Below are 16,962 nucleotides of genomic sequence, written 5' to 3' on the forward strand. Positions count from 1 at the left end.
AAAGTAAAACCTTGAGCAGGATAGCGGAGAGCCACAATTTCACTCCGTAAGATTACTTTACCTCCTTGATCCCAGCCAGGTGCCAGCATGATGTATTATGAATGGATTTGAGCAGCCTGTCTAATTTATTTCTTTTTTTTTAACATACTGATTTACAGTCATAATTATTGTTTTGACTTTTATCCTTGCATATTTTTCTCTATGTTTCAAAGCATGTGCCTAATCCGCCAGTTTCTGTGCCTGGCAAAGAACAGAGCACTCCTAGGCAGACAACAGTCTGCTCGGTAAGGTTCTGGGGGTTTGTACCCTTAGCTATAACTAGGATTTGTCGCTTGTCAGAAACTGTTTGCTGTGCTTTCATGCAGAGATTCCCTTAACTTAATGATCCCCTTGTGTGTGCTTTCTTCACTGTCTTAGTCTTCCTGTAGTTTTTTTCAACTCATTTAGAAGTAGTGGTGTGTGAAAGACATTTCCAAGTGTATATATGTTTACAGATGAGAAACCGTTTGATAATGTAACAGAACAGTGAATGTTCCAATAGACTGATGATTTTCAAATGCTGATGCATTGTTGAAAAAGAGAAAAACAAAATGAATATTATGTAAATGCTAATATTTTTGTTAAATTTGACTTGTTTTTTTCTGTTTTCTAAATTCAACACAAATAATTCACAAATAATTCTTTGGGATCACAAAATTCACTGAGCTATCATTTCAACAGTTTGGATGGAAGTACCCTGTCAGGGTTAAGAAGAAGTGTGCTGAATGCTGAGTAGTTTGCAGCACTGGTGTAAACCCATAAAACAAAACAAAACAAAACAAAAAACCTTAGTTATCTATATTTAAATCACCTTATATTGAATAATTTAGATGTTAAAATATATATATTTTTTTTCTGTACGGGTCTGGGTGGGGGAGGTGACTAAAATAAATACAAAATGAAACAAGGGTAAGGATTTGATAGATCAGCAAAAAAACCTGCCTTTTGATGTTTATGGATTTGTTATTTTTTTCTTTTGCAGTATGAATCATCCGGGCTTGGTCTAATCAGCAGTAGACTCCGAACAACTCTGAACAGAATACAAGAGAGTCTTATTTACCTGGTAAGGATTTGAACTTTAATGCGTTGCTACTTTTTTTTTTTTTTTTACCTTCCAAAGAACAATTCATGCGTGCATAGATTATCCAGTGTTCCTTCCTGTTGTAGTCTTTTTGAAGATTTGCTGGAGTTGTTCTCTAAGGTTGCAGATCAGTTTAAGTCAAGGTGACAGACAGCTCTGACTTTCTTTACATTCATCTCAATTTAGAACACTTTGCTGGCAACCTCTTGATCTTCATGTGCAATAAATAAAAATAAAAAAAATCTATTTCTGGGGGTTAATCTTTTTTCTGAGAAATCATTGGCAGCTATTTTTCTATCTAGAATTGTTATTTATATCAAGAAACAATTAGAAAACACTAATTATGTTCACCATTTTCCTTTTCCCAACCCAAATTAGCATGGCTCCCAACTAGTCTGAATTCATGAAACTGAATGAAAGATCTCTTTATACAATCAAACATTTGTTGAAAGTAGTATTTGGATTTTTCTGAGTTTGATGTGGCTTCCACCCTCAAGAGTGAAAATATCTGTATGGTCCCAACTAAGAGAAAAGAATGTGTGCTGGTTGTGTCTGGTGACACTGGAGGTAGCAGTCATGCTGCAGAAACGGGCCATTTGCATAGTACACCCCTTCGACACCAAAGGGGGGTTCTATTCCAGGTATTTTCTAGTGCCAAAATGGGATGGCGCAGATGGTTCAAGATGCTGACTACGCAACGGCTGTTGCAGTCCGTCAGGCCAGGCGATTGGTTCACCTTGATGGACCTAAAGGATGCCTATTTCCACATCTGCATAAAACCAGTGCACAGAAAATACCTGAGTTTTGCTTTTCAGGTCTTAGTGTACCAGTTCTGTGTTCTACCATTCAGCCTCTCTCTGGCTCCACGTGTTTTCACAAAATGCATGGGAGCCATTCTGCCCTGTTGAAACTCAGAGGAATCAGCAACAATCTGGACCAATGGCTCATCTAGCACAAGCACACAAAACTCGTCGCCAACCACTTACATCGGCTAGGCTTGAAATTGAACGATGCAAAGAGTCAACTAGCGCCTGCTCGGATAGTCACCTACAGTGGCTTTCAAAAGTATTCACATCAAATCTCGGGTAGAGTTTGCCAGAAGGAATGTGGGAGACTCTGAGACCATGTAGAAGAAGATTCTGTCGTCTGATGAGACCAAAATAGAGCTTTTTGGCCTCAACACTAAGCACTATGTTTGACGCAAGCCCAACACCGTACATCATCTTGAGAACACCATACCTACCGTGAAGCATGGTGGTGGCAGCATCATGCTATGGGGATGCTTCTCCACGTCAGGGCCTGGAAAGGTTGTGAAGGTAAAGAGGGCAAAATGGATGCAGCAAAGTACAGAGAAATCCTGGAGGAAAACCTGCTGAAGTCTGGGACTTGGGAGAAGATTCATCTTCCAGCAGGACAATGACCCCAAACATACAGCGAAAGCTACACTGGAGTGGCTTGGAAACAAAAAAGTCAGTGTCTTGGAGTGGCCCAGTCAAAGCCCGGACCTCAATCCAATTGAGAATATGTGGAAAGAGTTGAAAATTGGTGTTCACCAAAGGTCCCCATCCAACTTGACGGAGCTTGAGCAATTTTGAAAAGAAGAATGGGCAAAAATTGCAGTGTCCAGATGTGCATTGCTGGTAGATTTATCCAAATAGACTCATGGCTGTAATTGCTGCTAAAGATGCCTCTACCAAATATTGACTCAAGGGGGTGAATACTTATGCAATCAATTATTTTCTCTTTAGTATTTGTAATTAATTTAGAACAATTTGTAGATTTTATTTTTCACTTTGACATTATGGACTTTTTTGTGTTGATCAGTGGCAAAAACTCCTAATTAAATCCATTTTGATTCCATGTTGTAACACAATAAAACTTGGAAAAGTCCAAGGGGGGTGAATACTTTTGAGAGCCACTGTATCTGGGGGTGCACTTGGACTCGGAGCTCATGTTGGCCACCCTGTCAGAAAAGTGGGGAGAGTAACCACCTGCCTAGGGTTGTTTCAACTCGGCAGAACACTTCCAGTACTGTTTGTTACAGGGCTAAGTCCCAGGGACAGGCTCTGTCTAAACAGTGTCTGTCCAAGTGGTTAGCAGGCACAGTACAGACTGCATATGAACTGGCCAATCTTCCCCCGTCCGAGAAGCTCACCGGCCATTCCACTAGGGGTTATGCGACTTCATGGACATTGTTCCAGAGTGCATCTGTTCAGGACATATGCAGTGCAGCAGTGTGGGCTTCCTCCCATACGTTTGCCAGGTTCTGTTGTCTGAATATCATGGACCCGCAAATTCCTGGATTTGGCACAAAAGTACTGAGGGCGGCTTCCCAGTCTACCCTCACGATATAACGTTGGAAGTGAGTCCATCTTAATGTTTTCAGTATGGAATATTACTGTGACACAAGCGGGTACTAGCGTGCAATTGAGTTGTATGCCATGTCCTTGAATCAGCTTGGATATAATCACCAATTTTGTAATGGTTAATATTCCCTACTTGAAAGGGAACATTAGGTTATTATCATAAACCTGGTTCCCTGGCATTGGAGTATTAACCATTAACTTCGGGGTCGCGGCATTCATGGTCACAATCTTGGAAAGAAAATGACAATACTTGTAATAATAATAGTGGTCAAATTAGCTTAATGTGAGAAGAAATGAGATTTAACATTCAATATTGCATATCACAGCTGAAGTTTTTATCCCAAAGTTGGAGATGTTCAGCTTTAATGGTGTCGACCAGCAGGCAGGCAGGCACGTTGCTTGGTAGATCCTATCAAATGGTTTCCGTAGCAACGGGCACTTCACTCATGCTGTGACGTAGATTTCTTCTTCGTGGAATATTGGCAGTGAGTGCCTTTGATGAAGGGAGAACACATTCCTTGAAGGGATCACATCTGGATAAGAGAGAACATCTTGGATGGAAGAGAGCACCTTGGATGGATCCCACACCCTTAGATGGAAACAAGCAGCATGCAGAAGATAGGACAAACACAAGCTTAAATGCATTTAGGATAACCGATCAGAGAAGCTCTTGGCAACTTCTTAGCATTGATTAATTAATTAATAAATAAAAAGAACGAATGTGGCTCCATCGGACTCTGGTTTGTGTGTGTTTTATTTTGATGACTTACCTTCCAAGACAGTCATGTTTAATATTAACTCCTGGTTAAAGGTTTTTGGGGTTCAAGCATTAAGATGTGGAGCAAGCCGTTGGTTAATAGTCATTATTGTCTCTGAAGATTTCTCAATAAATATTTGGGGCATATTTTAGCTTTTGTCAGTACAGGGTTAAAAGTTGGGCTTTTTTATCCTCTGTTCTGAACTAAAAATAAAGTGGTCGTAAATAAAAAAACTAAACTGTTTTAGAACAAATCCTTTTTTTTATAGGAAACACATGTAGTAAACAAATAGCTGGGACAGATGTGGTATGAATGATTTAACTCAGGTCGACAAAAATAGGCATACAATAAAAGCCAGCTAAAAGCTTTTTTTGTAATTCAATGTCATCAGAGCCAAATGAGTAATGGTGGAAAAGGCTTGTACTGTCACTGTTGGTGATGATAATAGCTTTTAATCAAATTGTTAAATCCCTTAAAAAGTATGCTGATGTGAGAGAAAAGCCAAGTCTGGGAACTGTAGATGTGTGTGGGTTCCTTTGGGTTTTCTTTCTACAGTTTGTAAAAGAAAAGTCATGGCAAATCTGTTTACCTTTAAGCATATGCTTTGTTGTTGTCTCTACATACACTGGTGTACTCATTAGCTAAAAAGGTACAGTAAACTACAAAATAACACAGAGTCTTTATATAGGAAAACTAATTTTATGAATTCTCCCGTTAATTGCTAGCTGTAGCTTTAGTCTTTTTGTAGAGGTGGAATTGGCAAACCATTTCTTTAATCAGATTTTGTACAGGTTAAAATGAGAACTATAAATCGCTCAATTCATATTTAATTGAGACGTCCAAGCTAAAAGCCATTGCCGTCTTTAATTGATTAATCTATTAATTGTTGCATCTTTGGTCTGGGTGTAGCACATTGCAGTTATTGATGTACAACCATTGTTATTACATCATTTAAAAATGCTCTAAAACATGACTGCTTTGCTGCTTTATGATATTACAAGTTATCAAATCACTGGACAGTTATTCACTATGGATGCGCATTTTGCTGTCAAGATAAGAAACCAGTTCCTTGCTAGTGATTTTGTTCAGTATATGGCATTTTTATTTACAGTGAAATGTGTGTAATGACTATGTCTATAGTGGCCACTCATTAATCTGTTTAATTGTTTGTATCGAAGACCTTTGTTACAGTCAATTGAAGCATGTTTCACTGCATATGGAGTGGTTTTAATAGCTACACATAGGAAGAACCAATGTGAAAATGTGATGACTTTTCTGTTTTTTTTTTTTTCCCCCCCAGTGTTTGTAAAGGTCTGTCAGATAAATGGTGTGTCAGCAAAACTCTATTATATTAATATATTACAAAACCTATATTAATAGCTGGGTGTTTTGTGTTTGTTAGTCTATCTGCAAGTACACTGAGTACATCTCATTCTAAGCAAATATCTATGTTTAGATTGTAATTATTGTCGCCTACATTTTACACAGAATGCATTTAGAATATCACTACACTATGTAGGGCAAGGAATGGGAGTAAGACTTAAGTAACCTTGGATTTAGAGATTTCCATTGTCAGTTTATGGCCTCGGTGCACCAATACTGCAGTAAAAATGTCAGCGCCCTGGAGAGGGGAAAATATTTTTCCAGTCAGCTTTTCAAACACTCAGTGCAGAAGTGAGTTGGCGTTGATTGGTACTCAATAATAAACGTGATGGAAGGACAGCTTTTCTTGTTTTGAAATCAACACATTAATTTATTGATACCTGCTGATTTTTAAATACGGCTTAAAGGCATTTCCAAGTACGAGTTTCTGCACACCCCTAATGTACACAACAGCAAAGAATAACCTCTGTAGGCACAAATCCTTTGAAAACATTTTTTTTTAACCAACCTTTGTCCTAGAATACTTACATAATTGTACTGAATTGTATGGTCATGAAAGCACTCCCCTTTGTAAACCTTTTTACCATGTTCATGTATTTTTACCATGTTCATGTATTTTATTATCAGTAGTGATTTGTGTTGGGTCACTGGTCTTTTGTCAAAGTTATTAGTGTCTCTAATGCAATGATTAAAATATTTGGATGTTGAATGAATCTGATTTATGGCAACCCATTTTCTATATATGACTTTAGAAATTGTGTTTTGTTTTTTTTATTATTATATTCTTAGACATAATCTTGCTGTAATGTTCAAGTAATTGAGGCTAATAATTTGACATTTATTTGTATCAAAACTTTTAGGAGTTCCCTTTCAAGTACGAAATGTAACCATTACTTAATGGGTGTTTACCTCCTAAAGACCCGAAACCCGAATATTGTACATCAAAGCTGCTCAGCCGAGCATGTCCACTCCCGAGGGTGTAAAGGACTGCTTGCATAGATCTCTGCGCAATTTTTCTTTTCAAGAAACTAACCAGACAAGAGAGCCTACTCAGATAATTATTATTTTTTCTGCTGTAGATTTTCGTATTTATTATGTTTTAAACAAATTATATGTGATATTAAAAATAATCTCTGTTTTAATTTTACTAATTATGTGAATCTCTGCACTACAGCCTGTTGTTTGTTATGTCCCGCTTCTTGAGTCGCTCCTTCCCAGGGATCAAGCAACATAAATCGGCTGACTTATGTTTTCACAGAGACTACAAGCAGGCCTGTCTGTAGCATGTGCTGCGCTTAGGGTGACCAGACATCCTGATAAAATCGAGATTGTCCTGATATTCTGGTCTTTGTTCCACGTCCCGATTGAGGTATTGTCAGGATGCCATTTGTACCGATTTTTAGAGTAAACGTTGAAAACCCAGGCGTTAGGAAATTTCGTATATGTAGCTGCTGTACTGTCTCGTGGTGCAACAGCATTTTCTACTGGTTTAGGGCGTGTTTGAGTGAGTTGTTTGCATTGCACCTATGCGACTATCCAATCACGTTAACCTGCAATCATATGATGCGGTATGTGTCATGTGTTTTACTTGGTGCGTCTGGTTTTACTGGTGAAGTGTCATGGGGGCTGGTGTTGATGAGCCTGTCACTTAAAAGCAAATCGCACAGTGCATGTACCGAACACAGTGGCGAAAATTATTATTATTATTATTATTATTATTATTATTATTATTATTATTGTTAGTAGTAGTAGTAGTAGTAGTAGTATTTATTGTGACTGTGAATTGAAACTTGCGCGAGTAATCAAAGTTCAAAAGTAAAAATGAATTTCTGCATGCACTGCAAGGAGTTCTACAGTTATGTCATAGACAAAAAGTATGTTATGTGCCTGGCCAAGTCATCCAATTAGGATTAGGGTTATAATTAGGATTTCACTGACATTTCGCTGACTTGTTTAAACATTAAATACACCTAGATAATATTTCATAGCACTATAAGCCTAAAAATTGTGGTACTTGCTTCCTTACTGAAACAGAGTGCTGTAATTTGTTGAAAGGCAAGCACGCAACATCTCCCACATTCTCTGTCTGGTGTGGACTTGCCCATACATTGAGACGGCACGTCCACTGAATTGGTTGGAAGTGTAAGGCAAAGGTTTGCCAATTAAAAACAGTACCAAAACTTGGTTACACAAAGGTTTCTGGCACTCTTTAATAAAGTCCATATATGCAGCACGTTCATTGTCATGTTATTTGTCCCATCCAATAATTTATTTTATCAGTACTGAATCAAAACAAGAAAATGTGCCTATCGAGTTTAAAATTCTAACTGCCTTTAAAAAGTAAACAGCAGGTTGTTTGAACAGAGGTATTCGTGCTTGATTGTACCTGTAGTGCTGATTTAAGTTGGGTATAACCAACACAGGAATACTTTTTTGTCTGCGCTAACTTTCCAATTTGTTTTCTGAAAGCTGTTTGTTTTACGTTCTGTTTAGCAGCCTCTGTAATAGTATTTTGTTATGTGTGATTCTGAAGCTAAATAGCGATTGATCGTATTTTCTTTAAGTCACAAGGTGTGCAGTACAGTTACCTACATCTGCATGCAGTTTCTTTGGGAAATGTCTTGACACGATCCTCAGCAGAAATATACTTTGCTTGTTTTGCTTTGTTGTCCATTTTTGGTATTTTAAAAATAAAACTAGATTGTAGCAACCTAATTCAAAACAATGCTGCACTGATTGTCCCACCTGCTATGTATGGTACAGCAGGTCACATAAAAACCAGTGCAGACTAATAGGCTGATTAAAACACCACTGTCATCTGAACAGTAAACAAGAAAGTTAACCTTTTTGGAATATTTTTTATTAATGTATTTTTTAATTATATGTATCTACGTTTTTGTTTTTGCTTAAGTGCAATGCACACAGGAAGAAGGAAGGATAAAAAAAGCCTAATCTACCAGAAGAAAGATATGTAGTTTGCGTCACTTGCGTTGTGCACTAATTCATTTAAACAAGGGTTCTTTCCTCCCCGCACCAGCATGTCCTGATTTTTCACTCTTGCTATCTGGTCACCCTAGCTGCTCTATGCAAGACCAAGAGGCTGCTTCAGTTGTGATTCCTTGCAATCTACCACAGCATCTTGATGCGGTTTTTGTGACAGCTTTTGCATCACCATTATGAGGGCTGTTAGTTCGTTTTAACAAGCAGTCTTCCCTCAGTCTTGTGTGAGTACTGACTGATAGTTTTGCCAGTATCTTGCACAGGTGAGCATCTTGTACAGTGCTGTCGTTGGTAACTGCAAACAGGTGGTCCCATACAGTACCGATACCGAGGTCACGACCCGGTACCACACCAGTACCATACCGACCTGCTGCTACAGTCACCAAACCGGTACTGTCCCGGATCTGACCAGTATCGTACCATATGGAACCGAACCCATTCAAACCTGCTACTGACCGTTGCTTACATCCTCAGTCCGGTACCTGTTTTGTTCGGGTTTTATCCCTGTTTCTTGGTGTATGGTCACCCTGTATAGGGTGGATATGTGGAGAAGCTGGGCCTGGCCCCATTTCCACTGGTGGAGGCCTCAATTGCCGTGTTGGTACAGTCGCCTCATTTAGTGTTCCTATCCATGGAAGCTATCTGCCCCAACAAACAGTGCCAGGTCTCGGAAGTGATCCTCAAGCGTGGCTATTCAGCTAGTTAATTCGCCGCAGTATTCTGGTAGCCTACCAGTCCTGCAATAAAAATGCACATTATAAATACCATATGGTAGATACTGAAATTAAAGAAATAATCTATGAAAAAGATCTAGGAGTTTATGTTGACTCAAAAATGTCTTCATCTAGGCAATGTTGGTGGAAGCTATAAAAAAACAAAATGCTCAGATATATAGTGAAAAGTGTTGAATTCAAATCAAAGGCAGTAATGTTAACTTTACAATGCATTAGTAAGACCTCATCTAGAATATCGTGTTCAGTTCTGATCACCTCACTACAAAAAGGATAATGCTGCTCCAGAAAGAGTGCAAAGAATTGCGACCAGAATTATTTTGGGCTTAAAAGTCATGTCATATGCAGACAGGCTGAGATAATTGAATCTGTTCAGTTTTGAACAAATAAGGCCATTCGGTGATCTGATTCAAGCTTTCAAAATTATAAAGGGCATCGACAATGTCGACCCAAAGGACTTTTTCAACCTGAAAAAAGAAACAAGGACCAGGGGTCACAAATGAAGGTTAGATAAAGGGGCATTCAGAAAATAGGAGGCACTTTTTTTTACACAGAGAATTGTGGGAGTCTGGAATCAACTCCCCAGTAATGTTGTTGAAGCTGACACCCGGGATCCTTCAAGAAGCTGCTTGATGAGATTCTGGGATGAATAAGCTACTAACAACCAAATGAGCAAGATCGGCTGAATGGCCTCCTCTCATTTGTAAACTTTCTTATGTTCTTATTTGCTGAGGGAGTTCCCAGCGCCTCAGAATGGAGGTTTCACCCTGAGGTGGTGAGATTTGGGAGAGCAGAGATAGATCTCTTTGCCTCCCAGGAATTGACCCACTGTCCCGTCTGGTACTCCATGAAAGGAGGCGGGGACCTGCTGGTGATAGATGCCGAGGCAACTGTTATATGCCTTCCCACTGCTTGCCCTGCTCCCGCTGTGTGTGGAGAAAATCAGGCAGGACTGGGCCAACGTGCTCTTAGTAGCCCCTCATTGGCCTTGGAGGCTCTGGTTTTCAACCCTGATGCAGTTCCTAAGCAGCCAGCTGTGGAGACGGCCCAAGCGCTGCATCCTGCTCAGTCAGGCGTGGGGGACCTTACGGCATAACGACCCATCGATCTTGCAGCTCTGGGCCTGGCCCCTGAATGGCGGCATTTGAACGCACTTGCATACAAGTCGCATATAGATGTAACTGTCATATATACAATTTTGGCCAGACAGCTGACAACGTCTTTCTCCCGAGAATGTCTGAAACCTGTACAGTAGTTATAGTGGGGGACAACTCACCGGCTATTGCTCTGGAACTGCTGTTTCTGTGAACTCCTGTAATGACAGTAGCTGCAGCATCATTTGGTATTTGCTTTTTGAGGACTGCTTTGACCCATATACGATCCTGTTAATTAGAAGGTTCAAATCTTAAAGTTACATCAGGAAGATTGGCAGATGGTAATAGTGTATCCAATGGGTTATCGTAAGAAGTTTCCTGTCAAAGATTCACGGGAATCACAATGATCTTTCTTTTCCTAATGAACAACTTCAGTTAAGAAGCCAGAACAGCATATTGCCAAGAGGAACAAGTTAAAGCTTTTCCAGACATTTGAAAATAGGTCATTTTTATTTTTATTACTTATTAAAATCTATAATGTAATAATTACTACTTATTAAAATCTGCTCCACTTGTTACAGGTAATTAGTTCTTACATCTGTTTAAAATTAATATAATGTAAGTTCCATAAAATTAAACACTATGAGGTAAAATGTATTGTAGAATTGTAATTATTTCTGCTAATTAAACCTAAAAATCTCATCTGTTGAGAGTTAATCGCTTCATGCATAAACTGAATTTTCTGAGAATTGTATATATTGGTAATACCTCACATAGGCAAGGATGGAACTTAATACAAATACCTCCTAATTCTTATCTTTATAATATACTGCATATGATCTTTAAAAAAAAAAATTCTAATACATTCCCCTTGAATGTATCTGTTTTTGCTTTTGGTGAATAGCATGGGAACAGTGAGATGCAATTTCAGATTATATCAGAAAGAAAATGCAAACCAGAGAAATCCTTTTTTTTTTTTTTATTAACGTTCATCTGAAAATATAATTTCTGTGATAGAACTAAAGCAGTTCAATAGCTGTCTAGTCTTATGAACGAGCAGATGTCAAAGGCTATGTTAGTTTAATGCCTATTCTTATTGAGTCGAAAGTAATAAAGCACCTTTTTAACTTATCTACATAATTATACTAATGACTGCTTTAGACTGGAGAATGTCATATTTATTTATTTATTTTTGTTTTGATGTGGGATTTTAACTTCTGTTTAGCCATCTTGTTAATATGCCTCCCAGGACTTCCTTCCTTTCCTTCTGGCAGGCTGCCTGCCTGCCATACTTTGGAGCTAGCTGATGCCTCTAATGACCTTGTGTCTGTCTAATGACTAATATTGTTGACAGTTCACCTGATTTTCTTACCACTTGAATGACACATTATACAATTATGCTTCTCACTCTTTAGCTGCAATGTTGTCATTTTTATTTTAATATTAGCTTCTCTCTATTGACAGTTATTTGGAAACAGTTAATATCAAGGACTTGATTTTGTACAGACATGATCAAAGAAACATAAATTTAAAACAATTATTTTTTTATGGGCTCAGATAAAAAAAAAGGAAAGTACTTGTTCAGTACTGTGTTCTTGATTAATTGTTAACCAGTGCATTCATTATCTGGCGTTTGGTTGTGTTCAGTGTCAATAAATGTTGTTAATGTGAAACAAAACAAGCCTTGAGCCCATCTGTAATGGCTGAGGTCAATATTGACTAAGCTAAAGCAAGCATAGATGGCTTCGATATGGACAGTCACATAGATCTACAGCGGGACAAGCCTGTTTTATTTTACCTGCAGTTATATATTTAATTCTTTAATGAATACACATATAAAACCGTCATGTGTTTCACATGATAGCGGGGCTTTCCTGTCACCATGTGTGTGCTGTGTGACTGTGCTGTTCACTTTCCGCAGCTCTCCTATGAGGCAGACATGGTTAAGCTTGAAGATCAGGTAAAAGAATGTGGAAAACATTTGCTCCATGTGGATGCAGGGAAGTTATTCTGTTCAGTCTGCAGCAAGGTTTTAGACTATGTTAAACACAACACATAGCCGACCAAAAAACAGAAGGCAGCAAGCAATGCAACAGCTAACAATGAAAATCAAAAATATGGATCGGTCAAGACTGGGTGGAAGCTTTTTATACTGCACACATTCCTCTCAAAAAAAAGTGACAATCCCAAAATGTGAAAGTTCCCAAATGAGCACGTAAAAATTGGGCTATGTACTTAAAGCAACTCAACTGTGACGGATCCATCTCCCCTGGGTCTTTGCATAAACAACAACATGACTATCATTGTGGATGAATGTACAGACAGCTTGAATAGATATTAGGTGAATATTCTATTGCAGCTGATTCAGCTTTCAATCAAATGCCAGGTCGCTGCAAGATTCGTAGAAGCAGTGGAGTTTGAATGTATTAATTTTGCTACTGTTTCACAAGCTTTTTTAAAAACCCTTGTCCAATATGAAATAAAATGTTCAGATATGCAAAGTGCAGGCGAAAGTCATTCAAAAACAGTTTGGTTTGTATTTCAACCAACTATTCATGTGACTTGCTGGGCACACATAACAACATTACCTGGGGAGTGTTGGCACCCCCTTTTACTGAAGTGAACCATCTATGTGCTCTAATAAAAAGTTTTTCTACAAACCCCCATTCAAACTTGCTGGTTTCTGAGACCTTATCGACCGTGATGTTCAAAACCTGACATTACCTCCAGAACCTGTTGTTACACAATGGTTCTAAGCCGTTGAGTATTACAGCAGTCATGTCGCTTCTTATAAGGGATGAAACCGAAGTGGATGATGAAACTGATGTTTTAGCAGAGCTCAGTGTTTTGCTGCTGGCTGAATCACTCATGGCAGATTACATTTTTGTACAATCATAAGCAACACCAATTGTTGAGACCTTACTGACTTTTGAATCACTGTCTACTTTAGCAACAGAAGAATATAATATTGCATCATAATTACTTGCTGAACTTCATCATAATGAGAGGAATGCATCAGATAATTGAAATTGTCAAGTTTTTCACAACTGCGCAGCTAAACTGTAGGGTTTCATTAAATACAGACAGCCAGGATCCATCCTCTCAAGCAAGTTCATGTACTCTCCCACAAATGTAGTGACTGTGAATAGAGCATCCTACCACTGAGTCATCACTTGAAGGTGAGTGGGCAGTTTACTTGGACAATGTAAAGGAACTTCCAAGTAACAATGAGGTATCGCTCTTAGCCAGATTGCTGGAGTCATTAATCCCATGCAATTCAGTTGATGCTGAATGCAGCTTTTCTAAGTGCTAACCCCACAATGCTGCTATATGTCATTGAAAAGTGTAAAGATGCATGCAGTAATGAACTTTATTATGACTTAAGCATTTTTCTCGAATAGCAGGAGTATTTGTATGAAGATATTGGCATTAGGCTTAAGGACCGAAGTTTACCTCAGAAGGACACAGACATTTAAGCACACTGTTTTCATGAACTGTTAAGCAGAGTGCAATTAGGCAGCTTTTTTCTTTTGATTGCGTACTACTGCACTACAAAAAACGTGTTAAGTGGGTTTTTTTCAAGCGTTTTTTTCAGCTAGAAGGCATAGAAAAGCACAGAAAATTTTAATGAAAATAGAACATGTGGAACATGTAAATTTAAAATGGCATAATATAAAGAAGAACTTGGTAAAACAAGCCAGCTAATAGTGGAAAACTCTGGTTTTGTGTGGAAGCTTATAGTCATAACATAATAGATGCTGTCACTTAGTATCAGTTTTTGGCAACAGTGTAAACAACAATCGCTGGGAGACCAATAACAGGGTTTATGTCGCCCCAAAGATGTATGTTCTCGGCTCAGTTTGACAAGGAGTGTACTTCCTGAGGCTGAAATGAATGGCTGAAAAAAACAAAAAAACTATATGAACATAATTTAGATCATTTATTTACCACTACGTAATCAAAGAAACTATAAAATGATACCGCAAAAGTCTACTGAAAGCCATAATAATAGTACAGCATTTCATGTTAAATTTGAGTTTTTGTCAGTTTTCCTTTAAGTATATGGAAAACTACAAAACGGTATTTAATTCAGCATGTTAACATAGTATTATTCAGCAGGTTTCATTTGACTTTATAAAGCAACATTAGTTAATTCTATTGGGTAATGCAGAACATTTGGCCATTTGTACACATGCCCTCTAAGCTAAATAAAATGTCAAGAGGAAGGGCAGATAAATAAATGACTGTAATAGCAATCTGCTGAAGGGTAGAGTTATTTTTGTTTCTGAAGTTACAAAGTAATCCTGTTTAGTTCAGATAATTGTATTAAAATAAAAAAGGCTGCAAAATAAGGCCTAAAAAAGGGCATAGAGAGGCATGCTTCTTTTAAGTGTGTATAATTTAATGCAGGGGTTTTCAACACAGGGTTACTTCTAAGGGTCATAGGGGGTATGCACGATGACTCAGAAATGCACAAATAAAAATGAAAGTAAAAGAAAATCATGTTTTGTTTTGTTTTTTTAACGGTATTAAATCACAGATTTAAAAAAACAAACAAAAAAACAATCGATCAAGTCCACATTTTCCACCTGTACGCATGCGCGATTTCAGTTGCGTGGATTTCCAATCTGATAAAGCAGGCGTCTGGCTATTGTGCCTGTGGAGAGCACTCTGTGCTGCTCATGATCTTTGCTGTTTTCAACTTGTCGTATCAGTGAAGCACAGTGTTGCTGCACTTTTTTAAAGTATAAATAAGAACATAAGAACATAAGAAAGTTTACAAACGAGAGGAGGCCATTCGGCCCATCTTGCTCGTTTGGTTGTTAGTAGCTTATTGATCCCAAAATCTCATCAAGCAGCTTCTTGAAGGATCCCAGGGTGTCAGCTTCAACAACATTACTGGGGAGTTGATTCCAGACCCTCACAATTCTCTGTGTAAAAAAGTGTCTCCTATTTTCTGTTCTGAATGCCCCTTTTTCTAAACTCCATTTGTGACCCCTGGTTCTTGTTTCTTTTTTCAGGCTGAAAAAGTCCCTTGGGTCGACACTGTCAATACCTTTTAGAATTTTGAATGCTTGAATTAGGTCGCCACGTAGTCTTCTTTGTTCAAGACTGAACAGATTCAATTCTTTTAGCCTGTCTGCATATGACATGCCTTTTAAGCCCGGAATAATTCTGGTCGCTCTTCTTTGCACTCTTTCTAGAGCAGCAATATCTTTTTTATAGCGAGGTGACCAGAACTGCACACAATATTCAAGATGAGGTCTTACAAGTGCATTGTACAGTTTTAACATTACTTCCCTTGATTTAAATTCAACACTTTTCACAATGTATCCGAGCATCTTGTTAGCCTTTTTTATAGCTTCCCCACATTGCCTAGATGAAGACATTTCTGAGTCAACAAAAACTCCTAGGTCTTTTTCATAGATTCCTTCTCCAATTTCAATATCTCCCATATGATATTTATAATGTACATTTTTATTTCCTGCGTGCAGTACCTTACACTTTTCTCTATTAAATGTCATTTGCCATGTGTCTGCCCAGTTCTGAATCTTGTCTAGATCATTTTGAATGACCTTTGCTGCTGCAACAGTGTTTGCCACTCCTCCTACTTTTGTGTCGTCTGCAAATTTAACAAGTTTGCTTACTATACCAGAATCTAAATCATTAATGTAGATTAGGAATAGCAGAGGACCTAATACTGATCCCTGTGGTACACCGCTGGTTACCACACTCCATTCTGAGGTTTTTCCTCTAATCAGTACTTTCTGTTTTCTACATGTTAACCACTCCCTAATCCATGTACATGTGTTTCCTTGAATCCCAACTGCGTTCAGTTTGAGAATTAATCTTTTGTGCAGGACTTTGTCAAAAGCTTTCTGGAAATCTAAATAAACCATGTCATATGCTTTGCAATTATCCATTATCGATGTTGCATCCTCAAAAAAATCAAGCAAGTTAGTTAGGCACGATCTCCCTTTCCTAAAACCATGTTGACTGTCTCCCAGTACCCTGTTACCATATAGGTAATTTTCCATTTTGGATCTTATTATAGTTTCCATAAGTTTGCATATAATAGAAGTCAGGCTTACTGGTCTGTAGTTACCTGGTTCAGTTTTGTTTCCCTTTTTGTGGATCGGTATTACGTTTGCAATTTTCCAGTCTGTCGGTACCACCCCTGTGTCAAGAGACTGCTGCATGATCTTGGTTAGCGGTTTGTAAATTACTTCTTTCATTTCTTTGAGTACTACTGGGAGGATCTCATCCGGCCCAGGGGATTTGTTTATTTTAAGAGCTCCTAGTCCCTTTAACACTTCTGCCTCAGTTATGCTAAAGTTATTTAAAACTGGATAGGAACTGGATGACATGTGGGGCATGTTGTCAGTATCTTCCTTTGTAAAAACTTGTGAAAAGTAATCATTTAACATATTTGCTATTTTTTTTTCTTCCTCTACGATTTTGCCATTTGTATCTCTTAAACATTTAATCTCCTCTTTGAATGTTCTCTTG

General features: G+C 38.2%; 1 protein-coding gene across 4 annotated transcripts in view; it reads left to right on the forward strand.

Moving 5' to 3' along the window:
- vps50 (VPS50 EARP/GARPII complex subunit) overlaps positions 1-16,962 on the forward strand; it is a 175,181-nt gene that overhangs the window by 117,283 nt on the left and 40,936 nt on the right. For 3 of the 4 annotated variants that reach the window (XM_041248891.1, XM_041248893.1, XM_041248894.1), the window contains 2 exons: positions 213-284; positions 1,022-1,102. In XM_041248891.1, the coding sequence (XP_041104825.1) occupies positions 213-284; positions 1,022-1,102 (153 nt within the window). The remainder of the gene's footprint in view (positions 1-212; positions 285-1,021; positions 1,103-16,962) is intronic. The other variant, XM_041248892.1, reaches the window with a different exon arrangement.

This window comes from Polyodon spathula, chromosome 4 (genome assembly GCF_017654505.1).
Source record: "Polyodon spathula isolate WHYD16114869_AA chromosome 4, ASM1765450v1, whole genome shotgun sequence".
In the NCBI taxonomy this organism is placed as follows: Eukaryota; Metazoa; Chordata; class Actinopteri; order Acipenseriformes; family Polyodontidae; genus Polyodon; species Polyodon spathula.